General features: G+C 36.4%; 1 protein-coding gene across 5 annotated transcripts in view; it reads left to right on the top strand.

Moving 5' to 3' along the window:
- Positions 1–12,867, top strand: part of LOC733062 (very long-chain-fatty-acid--CoA ligase bubblegum) — a 36,232-nt gene that overhangs the window by 1,128 nt on the left and 22,237 nt on the right. For 4 of the 5 annotated variants that reach the window (XM_004930112.5, XM_021350686.3, XM_004930113.5 and 1 more), the window contains exon 2: positions 10,493–10,592. In XM_004930112.5, the coding sequence (XP_004930169.1) occupies positions 10,493–10,592 (100 nt within the window). Of the gene's footprint in view, positions 1–10,206; positions 10,241–10,492; positions 10,593–12,867 lie in introns of those variants that run through there. The other variant, XM_021350688.3, reaches the window with a different exon arrangement.

The following is a 12,867-nucleotide window of genomic DNA, read 5'->3' as shown; positions in this document are numbered from 1 at the left end:
ATATATGCTCTATGTCATTAATTCTTAGAGTCGTTTTTGTAATACAATATTTTCAATTTAATTTATATTTAATCTAGCAATTGATTTTACGGAAAATACAACCCAAATAGTGTGATAACGTATAACGATATTTGATAACTGTCATAATCGAAAACATCTGAGTGCGATTATTATTTTCCTCACAATATCGTCATGATAGAGTTTGTATGCGAGAGGCGAGTTGGTTCGTTGTGCGATGAACTACGTTATCAGGCCGAAAACCCGTTGTATGTCCGACTGCCAAAATTAACATAGCTCAAGGAAATATACATAATATCGATTTGTATCATAAATTTGAATTTGTAATTTACTCAGTTTTAAATAATATAAACAGGGCTCATATATATATATATGCATTGGAAAGTTTTTAATAAATCCATTTTATTATACAAATTATACCTACTGAAATATTTTTACGGATGCTCGAAAACTGGAGATAGACGATAGTGCTGATATGTAGTTCCTAGCAATTTATCGCGATAAAATATTCTGTTTAATTGAATCACGCAGTGTAACCTAATTCAATACCAAATGTCGCCTGGGAACCTATGCGATGCAACGACACGTGGAACGTATACACTTGCTTCCTTCACTAACGTAGATTGCGAGTTCACAAAAATGTTAACCCGTAATTAATTTTTAACTCAGCACAATATTAAAATTGTTTTCCGTTTGTTATAATGTAGTACATTGCTCTCTTCGACAGGTATCAAAGTATTACCTAGTGGTTGAATTATGCAGTTTCTCACGCTTTACATTCATTAGAATATTGCGATCTAATATTTCATCAGGTACCAGTACATAGGAATCAAATGCGACCTTTTTCATGAATGACCTTTTTTTTTCTTTGAAACGGTGATATTTTTCGTTGCTGTGCTAGTATTAGGAAATGATAACAGTACTGTCCCCGTATCGCTATCTTTTAACACACCCATATTATGTAGAAATACTTTGTTGCTTACTGAAATCCCTGATATCGATGAAATTGTGAAGTTTTGAATAATATCCAAATATTAGAGTGTCTGAGTTGTCTTTAACATGATCTTTGTGATCAAAATTTCGCTCGCTTGTACGGGCGAAATTTGCTTTCTAGTTTACACTGTCAAGGTTATTTCTAATTGCCCTTGAATGCCCTATATAGTAATGATTACAAGAGATAAAGAATTTAGCTTTATGCGATTTCTATGCGCACGGTCTCATCAGTTATACTAGTTACAAAATCGTAATATTAATATTAATTAATTTTACGTGCTTATAATCAATTCAAACAATCTTTTACTTCAGGTGAATGCTCCGTGTTAATTCCTGATTGAAGAAATCTAAGAAATACAGTTTGTTCACCTTCAAATGTAATTATTAGGTATTGTTCTGAACAAGAACCTGAATGTGCAGTATTTAACAATTAACTACTTATTATAAGCACATTAATCCGATAAGATGATGATAGCGAGACCAACGAAATGACTTTGAAATGTCGTTCATTTATAGATTATAAAGTAAATTTCGAAAGATCGAGATCAATAACTTTAAGGTTTTTTTTTTCAGATAATTACAAATCTGACATAGGTGATATAATGTAATACACTGGTGATTAATATACTGTTTTTCCGCTACCTATTTGCTGGTAGCCTAAGAGGCTAACTGACTGGTATCTATGTGAGCTCACAGGCTCAACCTGAGAGAGTTTTATAGCACTGGCCCCAGCGAGAACAGTGCTTTGCAGAATCTACCTACGGATCAGAATCGCAACCCACTGAGAAAATCCAGCGAGAAACTTAGTGGGTTGTGTCTATAGACTAGTTCGCACATCTAACTCTTCGTCGTAATCGACGAGTACGACAAGGAATGTGACAGAGCGTAACCACCATCTTGTCTATTTCTGCAGAAAAGCAATAATGTGTTCCGATTTGAAGAGTGAGACCGAGACAGCGTGTTTGACAAGACAATGGAGATCTGAACACTGATTTTAAATTTAATTGCCGTAGATACAAATTATTCAAAACCCGGCTCAATGCGATTTTATTCACGGCTTAAATGTACGAAAAGTAAACTATAGATAATTAATGTTTAATAGCATGTATTGATAGTGGTAATGACGTACGTATTTTGCTACATAATAATCCCGTAAAATTTAATAGAAGCAGGTAGGTACCTACCTACCTACATCACAAAGGAGTTTTTAATTTTCTTGTAGTTTCATTGTTTAGATTTCTTTGCCAACACAGTTTACATAGGTTTTGATTTGCAATTTAGTTTAAAACAACCATGGGGCATTTTTGCAATATTACAAATTTATACTCACTAACGCTCAATATTTATTATAAATCAAGCGGCATCAAAATAGTCACGATCCTCAGAAATGAAAGAATAATTCAGTTGGAAAGGGCTTCTATACAATGTTATTGAAATGTTTCTAGTAGAATACAAAACGTTTTGTTCGCATAAATTTATTTATTTTATTTATTTAATATATTTGTACACACAGCTGTTAGAAGAAATATGACAATAAGGATACAGAGTACAAGGGCACTACTTATTTCATGTTGAAATCTCTTCCAGTAGGCCCGCAAAAGGAAAGAAGAATTAGGAACACAAACCTAGTGTATTCAATAAACATTACATATAATAATATATACATATTACAAGATGCAAAACAATATATATATACACATACATATACTTTTATTTAATGTGGTAAAGATAAATAGTGTTCTTTAAGAGATTTCTTGAACGCTGCTATGGTTTTGCACGCTCGTATGTTTGGAGGGAGGGAATTCCAAAGTATAACTGCTTGTACAGAAAACGATTTTGCGTAAGCATGTGTTTTATGAACTGGGCATTTGAGGAGAGTTTTAATGTGTGTTCTACAAGGAGCAAGGGAGGGACGGGCATAGGTAAAGCGATCACGTAAATATTGCGGGTAGTTAGGATTATATAGGATATTCAATAGGAAGCACAATATTCTAGTATTTCTGCGGAAACGGACTGGGAGCCACTTGAGCTTTTTGCGAAATTCAGAAATATTATCATATTTTTTGAGACCAAAAATAAAACGGATGCACAAGGTGGGTGGCGCATTTACGTTAGTAGATGTCTATGGGCTCCAGTAACCACTTAACACCAGGTGGGCTGTGAGCTCGTCCACCAATCTAAGCAATAAAAAAATAAATAAATAAAAAGAAAGTTTTAGTGAAAAATTGAAAGAAAAAGGCACTGTATTTGGAGCGAGTCGAGATGGGGAGAGTGTTTGAGCTGACTGTAAGATTGGTTTCTTATTGGATCGTGTTTTATTCTAACTTCGATTTCTTATCTACTATAATTTCAATGTTGAAAATTCGTTGAATTAAAAAACATAAAGACGAATGAAAAAAGAGACCTTAGCCTTAAATGATCACTGGACTAAGTAAGTAAGAAAATACGAATTATTCTGTTTATCACTGCTCTGGAGGATTCCTTCAAGCTTCTGGAATGGCAAGGACTTGGCATCATTATTAACGGCGAATACATCACTCATCTTCGGTTTGCCGATGACATCGTGGTCATGGCAGAGTCGCTGGAAGATTTAGGGCGTATGCTCGGTGACCTCAGTAGGGTTTCTCAACAAGTGGGTCTTAAAATGAACATGGACAAAACAAAAATCATGTACAATGTCCATGTTGCACCCACCATAGCTACTGTTGGGAGCTCTACTCTTGAAGTTGTTGACGAATATATATACCTAGGACAGGCAGTCCGATTAGGTAGGTCCAACTTTGAGAGAGAGGTCAGTAGACGGATCCAACTCGGCTGGGCAGCGTTCGGTAAACTGCACAACGTCTTCTCGTCCAAAATACCTCAGTGCCTTAAGACAAAGGCGTACAACCAATGTGTGTTACCAGTGATGACTTACGGCTCGGAGACGTGGTGCTTCACTAGGGATCTTTTTAGAAGGCTCAAAGTCGCGCAGCGAGCTATGGAGAGGGCTATGCTCGGCATTTCTCTACGTGATCGAATCCGAAATGAGGAGATCCGTAGAAGAACGAAGGTTGCTGACATAGCCCGTAGAATAAGTGAACTGAAGTGGCAATGGGCCGGCCACATAGCACGAAGAGAGGACGGTCGATGAGGCAGAAAGATCCTGGAGTGGCGACCACGTACTGGCAAGCGCAGTGTGGGACGGCCACCTACTAGATGGACCGACGACCTAGTAAAAAGCGCTGGGTCTCGTTGGATGCAGGTGGCAATGGACCGGTCGCACTGGAAATCTATTGGAGAGGCCTATGTTCAGTAGTGGACGGCGATAGGCTGAAATGATGATGAAATGATGATTCTATTATTTTCTTTACTAGGAAAACGTGAGCTGGTTTGAAAATGCGTGTGTTAGTAGGCCAATATAAATTTGTCAAAACGTCTACCCACATTTAGTTGATAAACTAAAAATTTTAATGAAACCCAAGCACTTTGAATAATATATACACATATTTACCATACATGTACCGTGAATCCATGATGTTATGTAAAAACTTATTATTTTAATTAAAAATCTATTATAATTTTTTATTTTTAAATTAATCTGAATTCAAATTACAAAGCTTCTTTTATAAAAACGCAATTAATAATAGCTACCATAATAACAGGTTACCATAGGACCACAGGCCCGACAATGTGAATTGAGTACTAAGTCATAGTTTTACAAAATATCGTCTAATTAATAAATATCTAATTATAGCAACTGTACGAGAAGAGTTAAATATATACTAAAATGCTAAGAATATTAGGAACGCACGAAGTAGTAGTTCAAAGATACCGGTTCGTATGCCTTGATCTTCTTTCTGATTGTTGGATAGAAAATTATCATAACTTCACTAAATTAATCAGCTCGGAATAAAATTAACTTGCACGTCATAAGAGTAGGCAATATCTTTCACAGAATAGTTACAAAACTCACTCTTGAAGCGTAGTCACTGATTTTCTGCGCTAGCCTACTAATTGCAGTCACCTTGAAGAAACTTGTTATAACTTCAACGTCCGTGATTACCTGTTTTGTCTAACAATGAACGTCTGATTGCTTCTCTGGATTTAATTTTAATAGCCTGGATTCTTGTTTTTTAGACATGTTTTCATTTCATTATTGTGTAGTTTGCTTTTTGAAAATGAATTTCAGTAGATTCAAATGAAATTGATTATGGGATGAAATTGAATGAAGTGTAAAGGGATATAACGAGATGAGATTAAATTAAATAGAATCTCAGTAAAACGGTGTGAATTTACGGAGAATTCGATAGACTTTTAGAAAGTACCCGGAAAGATACGTCTTTTCATTTTCCCACACTAGTGCACTGTCGTAGACGCTAAACGGGTAGAATAAAGCCCCTCCCTATCCGTTACGATAGGATTTTTAACGCATACGGTCTCGCAAATCAACGAGATCAGGTTTGTGATTTTTGCGTGACCATCAAATTGACTTTTTTTTTTTATTGCTTAGATGTGAGGACGAGCTCACAGCCCACCTGGTGTAAAGTAGTTACTGGAACCCATAAACATCTACGACGTAAATGCGCCACCCATCTTGAGATATAAGTTCTAAGGTCTCAACGGCTCCCCCACCCTTCAAACCGAAACGCATTACTGCTTCACGGCAGAAATAGGCAGGGTGGTGGTACCCACCCGCGCGGACTCACAAGAGGTCCTACCACCAGTAACCATTTTTTTAGTGCAGGAGACCCTACTAAAGCCCGCACGCCGCGACCCTAAAATCGCGAACTACACAGGCTCACTGCTCGTGGTGGTGATACCGTTATTTACTATAGAAGAGCCCTGCACTACGTCCCGCTCGATCCCCTCGCACTCGCTAACATCGAAGCATCAGTATACCGAATCTCACTGACGGGACACGCGCCGATCGTTATCGCGTCCGTTTATCTTCCACCTGATAAGATCGTTTTAAGCAGTGCACTACCCGCTAAATATCGCGCATCGCCCGAATATACTCGATATAGCATTACTAAAAAGCGTTCGATCGAAGTAATTTCAGAGTTAGATTCAGACCACCGTCCCGTCGATATGAAGCTCAGTCGCGCTCCCGATTCCGTTCCCGTCACAAGAACTGTGGTGGATTGGCACACGCTGGGCATCAGCCTGGCTGAATCTGATCCACCATCGCATATATACAAACACCCCAGAGACTTCGTCTCATCCAAGGGCATTCTCATCGATGAACTATTCGGATTCCGCGCAAATCACTCATGTGTACAACAGGTGCACCACCTCACGAAGCACATTCTCGCAGGGCTTAACCGCCAAAACCACTCTAAACGGGAGCTCTCTTCTTCGACGTCGCAAAAGCGGTCGACAAAGGCACAACAGTTTGATTTTCAAACTTTTCAACATGGGCGTGCCGGACAGTCTCGTGCTCATCATACGGGATTTCTTGTCGAACGGCTCTTTTCAATATCGAGTTGAAGGAACCCGCTCCTCCTCGCGACCTCTCACGGCTGGAGTCCCGCAAGGCTCTGTCCTCTCGATGACATTCCGACCGTACATTAAATCAGTCCACGACCGCGTCTAAAAAATGTACCCTAAGTTAATTCTTATATCATCAGCTACCTATTAGTGAAAGTCCCGTCAAATTCGGTCCAGCCGTTCCAGAGATTAGTCGGAACAAACAGACAGACAGACAGACAAAAATTGTAAAAAATGTTATTTTGGTGTATGTATGTAGTAAAAAGCGGTTATTTCAATATTACAAACAGACACTCCAATACACAATTATCTTACATAGATGAACTATGTAATGCGGTAAATGTAATTACATTTATGAGGTAGAACAGAATATAATTTTAATAAATTAAATTGAAATAAATTGATTTGGTAAATATGAAAATGTTGGTATGATATGACAATAAACTTAGTTACATATATGATAATGATTAAATTTCTATAAGTGTTCCCTCATCCTTCGAGCACAGTCGTCGATTCGTAACACGTATGAAGCTCATATCTGATTTAACCTCTTTAATCGGGGCATTTGAGGGTCTTTCAAGTTCAGATGTGATCTAATGCAGGCATGCCGAATGAGTTGATGCTGAAAATCGTACCTGGAAATAATCTACGTCATATTATTGTATAGTTATATATAAAAATTGTCAAGCAACATTTTCCCATCTGTAAAACAATACTTATGGGGAAATATAATAGGTACAAAAAAAATTAATAAAAAAATTACGAAATATGAATCTCAATCGTGGGAAACTGTAGATCGAATAAATGTTTTAAAAGTAAAACAAACGTGCTAATTTTTTGGATATGGTTTGATTCACATTACAATTTTTATATTAGAAACTAGCTGACCCGGCAGACTTCGTAGTGCCTTAATCGTTAAAAAAAAGAAAATTGTTCTTTTTATTTAATTCCGAGCATTCTCATATTTTTCTACCTTTTAAACCTTCTCTGGACTTCCACAAATAATTCGAGACCAAAATTAGCTAAATCGCTCCAGCCGTTCTCGAGTTTTAGCGAGACTAACGACCAGCAATTCATTTTTATATATTATAGAGATAACAAGAGTTCAAGGTTTTCTATTTAAACAAGCACAGGAGTGACTTTTCTCATTATTAGACACTTAAGAAGTATTATGTACATCATATGTATTGGTAATTTATTAGAATTTGATGTAAATGTTTAGGTACAAAAAGAAAATAAATATCATAAAGTAATGTTTATTAACACTTACGAGCATATCCATTATTATATTTAAGAATGTTCCTATCGAGAGTTTGTTCCATACCATTGATAGGTAGTTATGGTCCCTAAGGAACGTGGATCTCCATGATGATCTAGAGCTTGACTCAGTCAGTATGTATCTACAGTCGGCATCATTGTGCCACTTTGAAAATGCATTTTTTTTTTATTGCCCTTGTAGGCAGACGTGCCTACGGCCCACCTGATGGTGAGTGGTTACCGTCGCCCATGGACTTCAGCAATGCCAGGGGCAGAGCCAAGCCGCTGCCTACCGCTAAACCCGTCGCTTGCAACGAAGGGCTGAACGAGTGAATTAACCCATAGACACAACCCACTCAGTTTCTCGCCAGATCTTTTCAATGGGTCCCGTTTCGGATAGTAGATTCTGGGAATCATGGCTCTGCTAGGGTTCGTGTTAGCAATGTCAGCCCCGTGAGCTCACCTACAAGTTAGGGCGAAACTGAAATAGCCTCTCAAGGCTATCAGCATAGGTAGGAAAAAACAAAAATAACAATGTCGGGAAAGTCGTAAAGTTAAGAATATTTCCTTTAGAGCATTGAGACTTAGTAAAATCTAATTATTTTATAATGTTATAAAAGATTATTGCAATTTATGGTTTTTATGGTTTTTGTATTTGAAGATTATCATCGCTTAACGACTTTGATTTTACGTTTTAGCATTTCGTGTTCGTCTAATCCTTTCTTCGCGCTATTAATACTTATAATCTGTAGTTAGTTCGATAAATATTTGGCAATTCGAATGGAATGCAATATAGAAATAAAATTAGGTAATTCTAAGATATCCTCCTCCCTGGGTCGCATTTCTGAGTGTCGTGACTATCTCATTCGCCTTGCATACACCTCCACTCCAGTGGTCGAGAGTTTGTCGCATGATATATTCACCGTAGGCATTGAAGAGAATGGATGAGAAAATACAACCCTGGCGTACCCCTTTTCCGAAATAGAATGACTTGCACATGCTTTGATCTATTCTGATCGTGCCTCCACTCTCAGAATGCAGGCCCTGAAGCATGGCAATTAGTTGTTTTGGGACACCTATCTTTTTTTATTATTGCTTAGATGGATGGACGAGCTCACAGCTCACCTGGTATTAAGTGGTTACTGGAGCCCATAGACATCTACAACTTAAATGCGCCACCCACCTTGAGATATAAGTTCTAAGGTCTCAGTATAGTTATAACGGCTGGCCCGCCCTTTAAGCCGAAACGCATTACTGCTTCACGGCAGAAATAGGCAGGGTGGTGGTACCTACCTCTGTGGACTCACAAGAGGTCCTACCTCTGAGCAGTGATAAAAGCTGTGAAGGCGCGAATTCAAAGAAATCCCAAACGTAAGCAGAAACTGTTGCCCCTTCAGATGGGGTTAAGCAGAACCACGGTGAAAATGGTGTTAAATGAAGACTTAGGGCTTCGGGCATATCGAAGAAAAACAGGACATCGTTTGAATGCTCGTCTAATGGACCTGAGACTGAAGAGATGCCGCGCTTTGTTGAAGCGGTACGCGGGAAAAAAATATCGGGAAATTCTTTTTTCGGATGAAAAAATTTTTACCTTAGAAGAGAGCTACAACAAACAAAATGATAAAGTGTACGCACACAGTAGTGAAGAAGCGAGCAACCGTATTCCGCGTGTCCAACGAGGACATTTTCCATCCTCGCTCATGGTATGGTTGGGAGTTTCTTATTGGGGCTTAACAGAGGTACATTTTTGTGAGAAAGGTGTAAAAACGAATGCAGTTGTGTATTAAAATACAGTCCTGACGAACTTTGTGGAACCTGTTTCTCATACCATGTTCAATAACAGGCACTGGGTATTCCAACAAGATTCGGCGCCAGCTCATAGAGCGAAGAACACACAAGACTGGCTGGCGGCGCGTGAAATAGACTTCATCCGGCACGAAGACTGGCCCTCCTCCAGTCCAGATTTGAATCCGTTAGATCACAAGATATGGCAACACTTGGAGGAAAAGGCGTGCTCAAAGCCTCATCCCAATTTGGAGTCACTCAAGACATTCTTGATTAAGGCAGCCGCCGATATTGACATGGACCTCGTTCGTGCTGCGATAGACGACTGGCCGCGCAGATTGAAGGCCTGTATTCAAAATCACGGAGGTCATTTTGAATAAACTTTAGTGTCATAAGAATCTATGTTTTGTTATGTTCATTTTGGTATATGAATGGTTACATAATGAATAAACTTGTTTCAATTATTTTACATTAAACATGTGACAGAATTTATGACCTGACTAGGTATATCCATGTGATCTTTTTAAAATGACGGTACCTTGTAATTATTGTCACTCGTACAGAGTGTTCAATCGTATTCAGTACCACTTTGACTGTAGAATTAAACAGTATTGAAAAATGAAACTAAAAGATCACAGCGTTACCATTAAAAGTACCTTTAAAGAAATAAATTAATATTTATTCAAAATGTATTTGCCACTGAAACGTTTTTACTTAAGTACGTACCTACACTGGTAACTTGTCCTTGTTGTCATTATCGATTCATTGTTGCAAATATGGACGGCACTAATTTATTAAGTGCAAAAACAATCTTCTGTGCAGTTATAAAAATGCTAAAGTTAATTATTTATTTTTTTAGTTTTAAAATTTACTTAATATGTAGTAGATCACTGAGCTCTAAAACTCAAACCTAAAACGTCTGAATATAAATTTTTAAATCACGTTCTGTAGTCATTATTGATTGTTTCAGGAAAACTCAACGGTTACAGTTGAGAACGGTGCTACAGATACCCTTAAAACAAACAACATGCAAGTGGCGAATGGAGTCAGTCAACAAATATACTTAAACGGTGAGTAGTTTTTATCGATTTAAGAACTGCTTATTAAATCTCACGGAGAAATACCAAAGAGATAGGATTCATTTATTACTTGACTGGACCCAACTTATAAAATTTTGTGCGACTCAAAACAAGGCATGTCGTACCCACACACACAGACTGCCAATGATGAATTCTTTGAAAAGATAAAATGAAAGGTACCTACCTTAGTATGTTGTTTATTATATTAAATTTCGTCAAATTAAATTAGTGTATTAATCGAATTATAAAAAATTATAATTTTATAAACGGTGTTGCATTGATTGATAAATCATCGCTAGGTTTATTTCAAAAACTTAAAATATTATGGCTCTTTTTAAATGAAGTACGTATTCCAAAAATTAAGAATTAAAAAAAAGACATTTTTTTTTTTCTTCAAAAATGACAAGAAAATTAGGTAGCATTTTTTACCTTACAGCAATGAATGTTTTTTTGGCTTAGCAGCTATTAACGAGTTTTATTGAGAAGTTTAGAAATAGTGAGTTTTTTATATAAACGTTAATAGCAAAACGATATATAAGAGTAATAAATTAATAAACTGAACGTAAAATTATTAATTTATATTTAAAAATATTTTTTATAAGATTATTTTGTGATTCTGGTCTAATTTCGATCATTGGCAACACTAGATTAAGTTAAGCTTTCAAAGTCTTTCCTTCCTGTTTATTATATTATGTAATACCTATACTCTACTTAATTAATTAAATGGTACCGTATATTAAATCTAAGATTTAGATAATATACGATTGTGTTACGAATATCTGTAATCCACATTCAATATTATTAATTCGAAAGTGAGTTTATTTTTTTGTTACGTCCTACACATCCGCTCACTATGAAATTTTGCATAGTCTTTATCGGTGGGACATAGGGCATTTTCCATCTAGCAAGAAAGTACTGCACGCGAGTGAAGCCAAGGGTAGAAACTCTATATATAGTTCAAATTACTTTAATAATATAAGACTTTTTAATAGATTTAGAAATATTCCCTTCATTGCGCTTTACCGATTGGTGTGCAGGGTATTTATTATTCGTAGTCCTACAATAGATTTGCCCAACGAATTCAGAATGCATTAAATTAATAAAAACGATCTGTAGGTAATTAAAGTTATAAAAAAGGTGAAACTAGAATGAATGTTGTCGATTCTATCATACAATACATATAAGTCTGAGCATATAAATGAATACCGAGTAGTAATTGTTTCCAAAATTTCCACTTCTATCACGACATTTAATTATGACATCAGCTGAATTTGATAACACCATTTCAGTAGGTATTCGCAGGTGTTCGTAAATCATAGCATTAGCGTTAAGAATCTGAAGATGGATGATCGACCGATGGATTAGTATATCGGGCATGCTATTCTTATTTTAAGTATATTTAATAGATAACTGTAATTGGTGCGTTGCACTCGCTAAGTGCATTGTTTATCAAGAAAATGAGGACGATAATCTGGCCTCATCCACGTCATTTACAAAGATAATCTTGAATGGCAACAGAACTGCGAGTAGAGTGATTTATGATAAAAAAAAGTATTATGTAATATAAACAGAAAAATTACAGTATTAGTATACTAGTGTTTTCTGTACACCTTGCATAAAAACGATTATTTTTGAGGTACATTATGAGTGCTAACATACAGATGTGTTGTGATGTGATTACACGCATGACTCACATTGATAAAGAAATGTCTTTTTTTTTCATGAATACGGGTATTTTTTTAGTGATTCCTAAAATACGTGGAAGAACATAATCACATCTATTTCTACGTCTTAATCTCTTGATTATTATTATCAAGTTTTTTATATTCACCGTTATTAGGTTTTTCTTGGATTTTTAAATTTCCAGTCATTCATAACCATATGAATAGTAAACTATTTAAGCGTAGGTTGCAACTTGGATATTCCTCTGGCATTGCTGGCGTCTTTGAACAAGGGTACCCATTCACCATCAGGTGAGCTGTATGCCCTATCTATATTCGTATATATATATTAATTTGTTCCAAAAGCAGTTAAAATTATTAACTCTATAGAGCATTTGAAGTAAGCGCATATTATTATGTCATCATAATGTACAACACATTAACTAACGTCTTTGGGTTGTTTCGTGGGATGTGATTCAATTATACGCGAAAAACAATCCGTTCACATAATTAAATGAAATGAGTTGTAAAATTTAAAAGTAACAGATAACAGTAAAATTTATGTTATTACATAATGAGTGCTCTCACATGTTCGTTTATATAAG

Source organism: Bombyx mori, chromosome 5 (assembly GCF_030269925.1).
Source record: "Bombyx mori chromosome 5, ASM3026992v2".
Classification (NCBI taxonomy): Eukaryota; Metazoa; Arthropoda; class Insecta; order Lepidoptera; family Bombycidae; genus Bombyx; species Bombyx mori.
Note: the sequence above shows the minus strand (reverse complement) of the source record. Positions and strands in the feature narration are given on the sequence as shown.